Source organism: Pleurodeles waltl, chromosome 8 (genome assembly GCF_031143425.1).
Source record: "Pleurodeles waltl isolate 20211129_DDA chromosome 8, aPleWal1.hap1.20221129, whole genome shotgun sequence".
Taxonomy (NCBI): Eukaryota; Metazoa; Chordata; class Amphibia; order Caudata; family Salamandridae; genus Pleurodeles; species Pleurodeles waltl.
This window is the reverse complement of record NC_090447.1, coordinates 1,519,165,029-1,519,178,311: the sequence shown is the minus strand read 5'-3', so window position 1 is coordinate 1,519,178,311 and position 13,283 is coordinate 1,519,165,029. Positions and strand designations below refer to the sequence as shown.

At 46.6% G+C, this 13,283-nt stretch overlaps 1 protein-coding gene across 3 annotated transcripts in view; it reads right to left on the bottom strand.

Annotated features, from left to right (window-relative positions):
* LOC138248866 (zinc finger protein 25-like) overlaps positions 1–13,283 on the bottom strand; it is a 135,966-nt gene that overhangs the window by 95,040 nt on the left and 27,643 nt on the right. For 2 of the 3 annotated variants that reach the window (XM_069202826.1, XM_069202828.1), the window contains one exon: positions 1,957–2,064. The exons of the other annotated variant lie outside the window; for it this stretch is intronic. In XM_069202826.1, the coding sequence (XP_069058927.1) occupies positions 1,957–2,064 (108 nt within the window). The remainder of the gene's footprint in view (positions 1–1,956; positions 2,065–13,283) is intronic. 3 annotated transcript variants of the gene reach the window in all.

The window sequence follows — 13,283 nt, the reverse complement described above, 5'->3', positions numbered from 1 at the left end:
TGGGTTACTCAATCACAAATGTGACTGACAGCCTGCACGCTTTATTACAGGTAGATTATATGTATATTATATCCTAAGGCACATGTAATGAGACAGGAAAGGATATCCTTTATGTTTGTGATTGAGTAACCCGTCCAACAGACTCCAAATCAGGCCTAAAGACATTTAAGTGGGATAGGAACCTCAATACTTCCTTGTTACCTACGGGTGGATAACTGTGCCGACCATCTGATTTGATTCCTCGCCTAATTGCCGGAGCAGTAACTGGAACAGACCGGTATCCTTAGATTTATTATCATGGTTTTTCATGTTTTGCCTGGATTGTGGCATGCAGCCTTATTCCCTCTCACCACAGAATGAGTACTGTTCACCTTGTAGGTGGTGAACACTGGGTAGTACAGAAGAGATGCAAGGGTCGATTGAGCGTGGGTACATTCTCAATAAGGCATTCCACTATTTCTTTAATGGTGTTTTCCCTAACAAGAGAGATCCCCTATGCACATGGACAAAGGAGTGAAAAGTTGAAAATGCATCTGCGCTTTGGCCAAAGTTATTCAGACACAAGTAGCTCATGTACAGTGTAAATGAATGGTAGAATTAGACATCACTCCTGGTCCCGATATTGCTCTTCTGAGATGCACAGAGGACATTCCATACAGACAGCGCAAACTGGTTTTAGTGGCTGTGACGATTGTGGTGTATTAGCACAATCACTGCTGCCGCTGAGGGTGGACCCTCTAATCTACATGCCCAGAGTACCCTGGTACCATATACTAGGAACTTATAATTAAGTTAGCTTATGCCTGTTGGGGGTAGCTAATTCAACATACATTTTGTAAGGGGTTAGAACACTAGCATGGAGGTCTGGTTAGCAGGACTCAGGCACTCTCACAGTCAAAAAACCAACAGCATCAGTCCACAACTTTGGAGGTTATCATGCAAAAAAATAAAAAAATAAAAATAAGAGAGGCATTTCCTCATGGTGGCCTTACTACTGGCCAGGAGGCATAGCCCTCCACAGCATCGGACCTGCACACATTAACCACTGCCTTGCATTCCACATGCCAACCAGGCAACTCCGTTCCACTCACTTAGCCCTGGCCGCCATCCCACAGATCGGCAAGACCACAGCTGGAGGAAGATCCTTCTACTTCGCCGCAAAGACCTAGGCTCTCTTCCTCTTTGTCTCAGGCAATCTCCCTCTGTGCTTCAATTCAGGAAGGACCTCAAGACCTGACTCTTCGACTGAACCAGCCAACCAGTGCTTTGACTGAGCTGCAGAATCCCTCCCAAGTGCCTTGATACCCGAGCGGGTGATTAGTCACGCTTTGCCTTACCTTGATTGACTGATTAATTGGCCAGGTGCTGGATGGACCCCACAGTTCCCACCGTGGAGATATGGCTGAGGGACGGCATCTTGCTATACGGCATCTTGAAACACCAGGATGGAGGACTATTGCAAACTGACACAGCTAAAAGTTCGCCCAAAATACTTCTGCGAACCGCATGATGTTTATGTGAGGAGCAAGGGAACATAATCAAGTAATGATGATAACTGCTATTATAGTAACCCCGGAAATCTGGAAATGGGTGTTGGGGGGTGGGAGTTTTTATACAGATGTGATACATACTATAATATATCTGTGGGATGGCAAGTGTGATGTGTTTTTATTCGTTTGTAACTTTTGTACAGTGTAATTTCTGTTCCCTATTCCTTTTGATGTATGTGTAGAAACCTTAAAATATTTTTTTTTAAAGCAGTCAGAAAGTGGTAAAGTCCACATTGGTGGTTTATTTAGTCTCTGTAATAAACTTCTCCAAATCAACCATATATGGTCCTTCTACACAGTGAAACCCTACTGAGTGCTTGTCTATGCACATGTAAAATTGTGTCAGTTAGTGATTATTAATATGCGAAAAACTACGTGCGTTTACGCAGGCCCCTCTTTCACTCACTTGGAAAATGGTCCTCGTTGTGTACTCTGTCAGAGTCATCATCCACAAAGCATAAGCCTTCCTTTTCTTTTTGTCTTAACGAAAAGACAAAGTTCGATATAACAGGGCCTAGTTAAGAAAAATAAGTAAAAAATGAAAAAATAAGCATGTGCTTGATGTTCAATACTTAAGTCATAATACACTAAACCACAGGGATAATATGGGGACAAGAATAAGTAGAGTAAGAGAAATGAAGGGAGAACGAGGTTCCTGGTCAATGGCAGCCACTGAAACAAATGTGCTTTGAGGGGCAAAAGGTCAACATGTTTTATACTGGCGAATACAGATACAATAACAAATCTCAAGCCATATCAGTACTTTTTTTCTTGGAAGGGAAGCGTGATGGTTAAAAGTGTCTAGAGATGCCCAGAAGAATTATTACTCCTGCATCTCCTTGGTAAACAAATTTATCCTGTAGTAGAAACATCCTGGAGGCCCCATTGGGGGTCCCAGGCTTTCATGAGGACCTGGATCCCTATATTTGCGGATTAATTCTCATAGGGCATGCTGCATTCACACTAATCATTCATGCAATGCATGCTAAAAAACTCACAGTTCTCCAGTGAGTTATTTTTAAAGACATATTAAATTGTTTTTATTAATCAAACAATAATGCAAAGAAAGAAAAACATCAGCCATCCCAAACTAGTCGACATAAAGTAGCAGGTTATCACAGTTCACGCCTTACAATATTACAGAAGCATTATACCCAAGCTAAGCTCCTCTCAAAGCACCACGGATGCCATCAAGTATCTGAGTCGGAAGAGTTCACAACGTCATCCAATGAATTTATATGCAAACTCAAAGAATCCTACAAACTTAGGCAACAACTCCCCCCAAATCTGCAGGTCTTCTTCCACCTTCTCATCTTGGTGACAATTACTGAGGCGTACCTCCCCCGCAACAGCCCACTCTTTCACATCCTTTGCCCATCCTTCCACACTGGGGCCGATGTGCCCCTACATCCATGTAACTGCAACTCTTCTCAGTCAACAACAGCAGATGAAGGAACTTAAACTCAATTTTTTTTACCCTTACGCTATTGAATATCTCCCAGCAAGCACACAATCGGGTCCACCTTTATCAGAATTCTCGCTATGGTAGCCCCTTGTGCAACAAAAGCGTTCCTAAAGGAGTATACCAGAGGGCTGTACCGTGCAAGAAAGTTGCCACCGGAGCCTGACATCTGCGACAACCACTAGTTTTACTAGGATATGTCCTGCTGAGCATCACTGGTGTCACATACGTACGGTGCAAGAAGTTGAAAGCAATTAACTTAAACCTGGTATTCCAGGAAACTACCACTGCGCATCCTCCAAGGGAATCCCAAACTCCTCTTCCCAAGCTGTCCTGGCAGGAAGTGGGGATTGGGCTTGATCAGCTGTCATGGCTTTACGGAGATAAGAAACCAAGTTGAGCGATGTGGACGGGGCAGCAGGATATGCGGGCCATATTTCCCCAGTCTACGGCTCCGACCCTGGGGTGTGTTTAAGAATTGCTCATGTCCTAGTCCAAACATCTCTTGCACAGCTTCAAAGATGATAAACTCCTCGCTGGGGTATAGATCTTCTGGGGTTTCATAGCAGCTCCCCTTCCAAACATTTACATTTACAGATTCAGCAAGGATACGGAACGCCAGTAGATGCCAGAAGTTAAACTCTCTAGTAAAGCGGCCCCTACTCAACCCTCTTAACAGTCCTTTCCTAGAGGGAAGTTGTGTGTCTAAGCCGTATTCACCCCTCCCCCACCGTACATCAGTAATTGGGAGAGAGAGGAATCACTTGTCCCTTCAGCTAACAGCGATTTCTCCCAGTTCCTCCCATTAGACAGCCAATGTGCAGCGTGCTGCAACTGTGAGGCACAATAGTACAGTTTCAGGTTAAGGACCACCAGCCCTCCTTCCAAAAAGGACAGAAACAAAAGTCTTGCGCTCCCCTACTTCTGCCACATGCCCATACTGAGTGGCAAGGAAAGAGTGTAAACTCTGAAAGACCACCAGGGGATGCATAGTATACACGCACCAGAGCAAAAACCCCATCTTGGGCTTGGCCACGCAGCCAATCAGGGATAGGGTATGGGTATTACAAAAAAAGGACTGAGGCACACAATCCCTCGGTGATCCGGTCTATATTATAGCACTTAAGCTTTTGTGGGGTGTGTGCCACTCTAATCCCCAAATAACAAAACTGATCAGTCTCCCAACGCAGGATCAGAGCAGGCAAAGAGGATGGTTCCTGAGCAGCCAAAGCACCCAACGGGAACACTAACGATTTGCCATGGTTTATTTTAAGACCCGTTAGTTCCCCAAAAGCATCCAGGTATTGCAGGAGAAGTGGAAGGGACTCCCGGGGGCCATAGTATATAAAAGGGTGTCATCTGCACAAAGGGATACCATATGATAAACATCTCCCACATGGATCCCCCCCAGTCAGGGATGGCCTGTCCAATTTGTACTGACAGGGGTTCTAGTGCTACGGTGAAGAGAAGGGAGGGGGACAAAGGGCAGCCCTGACCTGTACCCCTGCCCAATACCCATGTTTTGGAACATTGTTGATGAACCTGCACCCTGGCCGTTGGGTCAGTATATAGCTGATGAATCCATGCCTGTAAACGCACACCAAACCCCATTTCCACCAACACTCTCATAGTACCAATATACTCTGTCAAATGCCTCAGCAATATCAATGGAGACAACAGCAAATTCCTCCTCCCAACCCTCCACCTCGTGCAGGACATGCATCAGCCGTCTCAGGTTCATGGTGGTACTACAACCTGGGATAAAGCCACACTGATCCTCATGGATCAATTGATAAATTACCGGCCGCAGCTTAAGCACCAGAACTTTACATAGGACTTTCATTTCCGTATTTATTATCGTGAACGGATGTTGGACAGAGATCTGGAGGCATTGGCGCTGATCTTCAAAACCATACAAATGCAACCCTTTCGCACCAACGGGAGTAGCATACCGGTGAGACAGGCTTCCTGGTATACCTCAAGCAGTCACTGTGTGAGGCCTGGGGTGAAGGCCTGATAAAATTCGTTAGGGAGGCCATCACTTTCCATTGCCTTCCCACCTGGCTGAACAGCCAAGTGTTGCCCGGACCTTCTCTAGGTTGTGATCCACATCCAGTTCTTGAGTCACGACATCCCTCAACCACGAAATCGTCAGGACAGCTAAAAAGCCAGCAATGCACTCTGGATCCGGTAGCTGCGGGCTACGATACACCTGTTCCAGGTGGCACCTAAGGGCATCTACTATACCTCTGCGTGTAAACATCCCATCCACTGGAAGTTTTAAGATGAAGAAGGGAAATGGGAGTATCCTGGACAAAGGTTTCCCAGTAGCTGCTGATGAGATTTTAAGGCATAGTTCTCTAGTCTATCCCTTACAGAAACTACCTGTCGCTAGGTAATCATCTCATCCCAGCACCCTCCACGTCATCTGGGGGAGCAGCTGGATCCACGCTAGGCCCCTCTCCTTTCGAGTAAGTTCTGCTTGCAACACCCGCCACACCCCACATGAGAGGCCCACACATCACCCCCGTATCACAGCCTTTCGTGCTTTCCACTAAACGGCTCAACTATGAGTAGAAGATCCATTAAGTTCAAATTATTCTGTAAGGCCTCCTGTCAGTGTTTTCCTGTCCACAGTATCCTACAACACCTACGGGGAACACCATTTGAGCACACGTCACCGGGGCGTGTTCAGAGAGGTAATGGATGCATCACTGACAGGATCCTACGAGCCAAGTGGGTCGGCAGTAGGATACAGGCGAGCCAACTAAAGGTGCCATATGCTGCAGAGTAGAAAGTATATTCCTGTGAGGTGAGATGTTACGCCCTCCATATGTTGCAAAGCCCCATATGTGTTGTAACGTAGTGCTGATGTCATCTTAGGTTCAGTGTGAAGTCGCGGGGGCTAACGATAAAGGTCAACATCGAGTATACAATTAGTATCCCAGCCCACAGCAATCTAGAGTCCACAGCAGGGGAAATAACATCCCGTAGTGTTAGATAAAACAACTTGTCATCTGTATTAGGCCCTGAAGCAATAGGTTCCACCCCTCCACCTCAGTCTCCATAAAGGTCAGTGCAAAGGGTTCCCCAGGGGCAAACAAGACCAATACCCCCAGTGAGAATGACAAGTAGTTGGCATAGTATACCTGCCCCTCCATTGCCTTGCCAGCTTCATAGCCTCTGTGTCTATAAGATGGGTCTCCTGCAGGCACGCTATGTCAACACTGTGCCTTTTAAGAAGTGATAATCTATAGCGCTATTAATAGGATCACAGTCCCCACACATTGCAAGCTAGGAGCCTACAATTTCTTGAGACACTCATGTCCTAACATCAGCAGGCTAGACCCTGTACTCCCTTGCCCCCATGTCAAGATGACACTGAGCACTTGATAACGTAAAACAAACAACATAGTTGACCCCCTCCCCCAACAAGTAGCATTAAATAACCACACCTATGTCCAAAGAAATCCAAGTGCCAGGACATACACCATTGCTACCCAGACCCTCACAAAGGAAACCCACAACATGGAGAAGAAGCACCTATCCCCAGCACACATAAAAGGCAACAGATAGTGATAAAGCACATTAATGCAAACAAGTCAACACCACCCTCTTCCCCCACAGTTACAGTGGTATGACATTTAATCATATACTCTCAACTCTATCCCTCCCCGGACTACCAGACGGGCCCAGGTCCTTGCATGAAAACATACCGCACTCACTGAGGAGCTGCAGACCGACTCCTCAACCAATCACTTACCATTCTAGGGATCAGGCACCAAGTGCAGCTGTTTCACAGAAAAACCACCATCAGTCAGGCAGTCCTCCCAGGTGACATTCACAGCAGTGCCGCCCCTGCAGGGGAGACACCACAGTCAGCAGCAACACAAATATCCCCACAGATCCCACAAACATGTCACCAAAAATATAAAAGGGGCATCTAAGTCCTCGCCACCTTAGGAGGATGCACTCCCCGCATCTACAACACCAGTAGCATTTCAGTCTCCAATGTGTCCATGGTGCCACTGTCTCAGATCACAACACAGCCAGATCCACCCTCCACAGACAGCAGTGCATTCCTAGACCAGGGGCAGTGGGCCCTGCGCCGATTGTCACTGGCAGGGAATGGTACAACTTCACTCAAGGGACACACCCGTGGTATAGCCGACATGTCCAACGACGACCAGACATCCTCAAGTCGCTTAGATGGAGGTGGATAGAGGGGCATGTGCATAGAGTCCATAGCACGCAGCCGTTTCTTGACCTCCAAGAATGTTTTATGGCGCCCCTACACTGTCATGTGTAATCAGGATGAATTGCAATGTTTCTATTTTCAAACTGAGGAATGGGAGCCTCCATGGCAGCCCGCAGGATCACATCTCTATCCAGATAATTCAACTAGCGAGCCATGAGTGCCCTTGGAGGTGGAACTTGCGCCAAAGCCCTATGTGTCCTCTCAATTACAAAAAGGAGCGGACAACCCTGTAGGTTTTCTCTCATTGCTCCAGGAAGTGTTCCAAGGACTGCTCTAACGCCGGTTCGGGGAAGCCCAACAGGCGCAGATTATTCTTCTTTGAGCGGCACTCAGTGTTCTCAACTTGGTTCTTAAGGGTGCTAGGGACCGCTGTCAGGCGGGTCATCTGCTGTTTGAGTGGCTACGCCTCTGTCTGAAGCAAAGTAATGTTGGTTTCCACATTGTCAACTTTATCTCATACTTTTCACAAATCCGCACAGAGCATATTTACTTCGATGGATACTCCTGCAATTTGCCCCTCCAGGGCTGCTGTTGAACCCTGTATGGCCTCCAGGAGGTTAGCACGTGATGGCTCCCTCTGGTGCTCCGGTGAGCGCTCAGAAGTGCCCTGGAGTCCCTTTCTGGTAATTCTCTGGGTGGCCTGGCGTGGGGAAGTGTACTGCACGATAGGATTACCTTGCAACTGCCTCTGTGATCTGTCCTCCCCCATAGTAAATGTGAGACAGTGCAATATATGAGCTCTAGGTTCGCCCCGGGTTCAAGTTAAAAGCTCCCCCCATCGTTCATTGAGGCAGATAGTCACTGCAGCCCCAGGATGTGATTGAGCAGCGGGCTTCATAGAAAACCTGGAGGCGCAGAACACAAAGTGCACAGGGAAGAAACCAGTGATTTCTTCAGTCAGGGAAAAGCCACCTGGGGCTGCAGGGGGGGGGGGGGGGGGGGGGGGGGTCGAGGCAGTGTTGGCAGAACAAGTCAGAGCCACCCCCAATGCAAGCAGCACACAAGTCCCAAAGGGATTCCAAGAGTAAAAAGTCTCCCCTGGATTCTACCTCCCCACTCCTCCACCAAAGGAGTAGGGCAGTGTCCGGAGCACTGCAAGGACAGACACAGGACTCACAGAGGGAGAGTATTCATTATACAAGGACTTCCAGGCCGCACTCAACATCTGACATCCCAGCAATGCTGTTACCCGCCCCTCAGAGGGCCCTGCTGTCCAGGCACAGTCAGACAGTCTAGTCATCACCAGGCACAGGGCAGTGTCCGTTCCATGGAAAGGTTCCCCTAGGGCCACAAGTAGAATGGGGAAAGCCGGGGACAACTGTTCCTCTCACTGCACTGTTTGATCTCCCTGCAGTCATCCTCATTGCATCACCCCATATACCGTCAAAGCCCTTTCTCTGTGCCCTTCTCTGTCCCCCATGGCTGACTCCACCCCAACGACGTACACAAAGTTGACTCCGTGCCCAGTAGCATGCCCACTTTAGACCAGCTGCGCGGGTCACTACTACCACCAATGGACTCCAATCCAGGGCACCGGGAGCCCTGGCTGGCCCTCTGGCCAACGCTCCGCAACATCACAGGGCTGGTCTCCAGGTGGCGCACTTAGACGGGCACTCCTGCTCCACACAATCGTCCACAGGAGCCACCGCACTGTCGACCCCTGCTATACCACACAGGGCTCCCCTTGAGGCCAGGAATGAGGCCACACTTAGTAGTGTAGCCGGCCAAGCATCACGTGGGCCATAGCTCATCTGAGAGACCTCTCCTTCCTCTCCTAGAGCACTATGACACCACTCCACAACCACCCAAACTTCTCTTGGGAGCAGGAGAATGTAAACCCCAAACAGTGGGGGCAGGATGTCCATGAAACACTGCAAGATAACATGATGGGGAGAAGACACTCCCTAGAGACGAGCCCAGTCAGTCATCTTTACTCTCTGCATTGAGTCCTTGGTGAGGGTAGTCCTTCAAGTATATAGAAAGGCCCAAAACAGTATTAAACAGAAGCAGGATGCTGCAAGTCATGTCACTCTATGCATGCTTTGTGCCACAGCAAAAGTTGTGCAAATGTACAAAGTAAATCACACACAAAAAAGTGTAAGAAACACATAGGGCTATGTGGAGTAACAAGCCACCCGTAACACTGCCTAATTCTGTCCTTCACTCAAACACTCTTATCCTAAAAATGCAGGAATTAGAGCCCAATGGGGGCAAACCAGAGGATGCCCATGTAGTCACACACAGCAATCAAAAGGGAAATCAAACACGGTCAATCATTGTGAGAGTCACCTGGCGTCAGGCTCAGTATACTTGTGTAATCAAAGGGATCACTCAGATTTGATCGTATTATGCCATGGATCACCTGCAAATGTTGAAGATTGTGGGCTGTGGTGATGTTTATAAGAGGTAAAAGCACGTTGTAGGAGAGTGAAATCCCTCCCAAAGAGACCAGTCACATGTCCGTGTGGGGGAGATTTGTAAATACCAGCTTAAACCATATTAAGGAATGAGAATCAACAAAAAATGAGAGTGCTTGATTCCATCACAGGCGTTGTAAATTTGGAGGAAAAAAAATGGCAGTACGTATATGAACTATCTTAATCTCTAGAGTAACACCACTCCTTTGAGGACAACAATATTGTGCATGTAGTTATACTTAAAAACTATGTAAATTACCCCAGCTGGGAAATGGCAGAAGCACTGATTGATCCACTGCAAATACTATACAGTGTATGGAAGACAATGATCTGTTTCGGATGTCATAGATATACTGTGGTGCCACTGGCATGGCATGTCATTATTACGAGTTACCTATTATCCGGCCATGGTGTGTCATTGTTGAGTCCTATATGTTTGTTAAGGCAACATAACCAACTCTGTGCTTAGTATCACAGAATATACTGCAGTGATAATAAGAATAGTATGTCAACATTATGTGGTACCTAATCGTACCCATCGCATGTCACTGAGTCCCGCTATCTCTGTCTTGAGGCAAGACAATCATCTCTGTTCCTTGCTGAGGGAGGTATGTTGGCTATCAGATTTGGACCCTGTAAGAAATTTTATTTTTGATGTGGTGGGTTGGGAGGGGGGTAGAAACACTACTCAAGCAAGAACCACAATCCTTTTCAAGGTGAACTACAAAAGCCACTAAATTAACATATGCTTAACTACCTGGTAGCCTGGCACAAAGGCATTCAGGCTTAAAACTTAGAGGCAACGTGTAAAGTATTTATGCAGTACACACAAGTAATAAAGAGAAAACATAACAAAATAAAAGTTCCATACCAATTCAGAAAAACAGAGAAAAATCTATAAAATAAAATGAGACCAAAACGAGAAAAATCCAATCAGTAGAACTGGGGACACTGAATTTTAAAGTTTTAGGGAAGTATTGTGCCTAAAAGCACAAAGCACCAATTGCCTTCATCTGGTCGTGTACAGACTGGGGAAAAGGGCGTGATGAAGCCTGGGCCGTATACCCAGCCTAGGTCAGTCCAGCTAAAAAGGTTACATTCTCAAAGTCCAGTGCGAAGAGTCTAGTTTATGGAGGAGACAGTGAGGAGCAGGGAGAGCACTGTGGATGGTTATGGCAGTAACATAAGAGCATGGAGGCCTGGGTCAAAGACCATTGTTGTAGTGTGAAGATCCCATTGGGCACCCCCAAACAGTTGTTGCTGGAGTTTCCCATTCGCAGTCACCACGGCTGTCATTGCAGTAACATGAAATACAGATCTCCCTCTGTCCGTCACTGCTGTAGCACAAAGCGTCTGGTTCAGTTGAGCTTCGCGTTGGTGGTCATCACAAGCAGCAGTTTTGGTGAGAAACGAGCCTGTGTGTGGCTGCAAACAGCCCAAATCTTCAGGATTTCTTCTTTTCTTCACAGGAGAAGTTCCACCGATGCCAGGCAAGAGTCCAGTACCCCATGAGGTACCTCTTGCAGTACAGGAACTCACTCCAGTAGAGATCAACAGGACTTAGGAAGGTCCAGTCGCAGCAGGCCAACTGGGAAGCTGCAGGAAGGCATTTGGAGCTTGCTGTGTTCCTGAAGCTCAGGACAGGTTGTCAGCCAACTGACTCTTAGAGTCACTCAGGTTAGCCTGGGATGAAGGAAGCAGATCCAGTCTTTTTCCTCAGACAGCAGGGCAAGCCTCAAGCACCAGGGCAATCCTCTGGGGAATAAGACAGGCCTCAAGCAGCTGAAGTACTGGAGAGTTGTTCTGAGGGTCCAATATTTATCTCATGCCAGCCTTTGAATTGGGAGAATCTTCTCGGCCAGGGATTCTTAACCTGTGGTCCGGGTGCCCCTTGGAGTCCGTGGCTGCTTGGAAAATTAGATAATATTTACAAATTAATAAAAGTTTATATAAATAATGACGTAAAATATAAATTTGAAAATGTTCTATAAATGTGAATGAATTTGAAATCGGAGGCTACAAATTAATTTGGCATCATCAGATTAATTTGCAGAACAGTGCAAGTGCATTAAGCGAAATATATTATAGACAATGGGTTGCCTTTATTGAATTTAGAAAAACACCAATCTTACTGTTACAATTGTGTTTTTATAGTTGTTTGTGAATTAAATAAAATGTTTTATCATTTGTTTATTGTTTTGTGATTCAAATCATCGAAATTGTTTAGGTCAGGATCTCCAGCTTCCAGTAATGACTCAGCAGGGGTCCCCGGATTCCAATAATTATTCAGCTGGGGCCCCTGGATTTCAGTAACAATTAAGTGGGGTCCACAGAAGTCAAAAGTTTAAAAACCTCTGTTCTCAGCTACCTGCACACCTGGTCCCGGAAAGTTCATTTTTCCCCATGCTAAGGCTCCAAGAAGTCTTGGATGACAAAAGACTATTGTTAGGATTTTTGTGTGTAATGGAGGCAAGCCCCTTTAAAGTACAAATGAGGCGGGGAACAGCTCTGCCCTAACTATCTTCTCTGGATGCCCCATCCTGCCCACACCTAAGCCCTTTTGTCTCAGTGTGTGAGAGGAATACACAAAGCCTAACACCAAGGTCATGTGACCCAGGACACCAGCCGTAGGCACCAAATCGTTAGGACAGGAAAATGTCAACATTCTAAGGAGAGGATTTTATACTTCAATTCATTTGAGTCCAAACTTGATATCCCTCTCTGCTCCGAATCAAAAGTTAACACTTATTAAATGTAATAAGGTAGCCCAATGTTATCCCATGACGGAGATAGGCCTCACAGTAGTGAAAAACTATTTTAGGAGTTTTCACTACCAGGACATGTAAAAAACTTAAAAACACATGTCCTACTTTTTAAACACAATGGACCCTGCAATATCAGCTTTTTGGGGCATATTTTACCTGTAACTTACATGTGTTAAAAATGGAAGGTTTTGGAATGTTATGTTACGTCGATTCATATAACGCAATAATCACCCATGCGGGTATCCGTCGCATTAGCAGGTGTGCAGGTGTGTGATCCCCAAAGAATTAATCAAATAACCAAGTCTTTAGGTTCTTGTGGATCTTCAGAAGCAAGACGGTGTGCTCTGAGAGGCCGTTCCATGTTGTGGGTGCGATGTAGCAGATGTGACCTCCTACTCTGTTTTTGTGAATGTGGGGTGTGTGTGCGAGAGAGAGCGAGGCTGAGCATAGGTATCTGGTAGTGTGGTGAAAGTGTATGCGACTGTTCACATATGCTGGCCCAGGGTTGTGTACGGCTTTGTATGTCTGCGTGAGGAGTATGAATTGACTGTGTTTCTGAATGGGGAGCCAGTGGAGCTCTCTGAGGTGGGGGTGAGATGTGGGTGCAAGACTAAGTCTTGGGGCAGCGTTCTGAATGGTCTCAAGTTCATAGGATCTGCCTGGAGTTACCGGCGTAGAGTGTGTTACTGAAGTCATGATTGCCTGTGATGAACGCTTGGGTGACGATGCGACTGGTGTTATGTGGTAACCACTTGAAGATTTTTCATAGCATATGTGGAAGCAAGCAGCATTCACTGGGTTGACTTATGCCGTCATGTTGTGCTTGTTCTT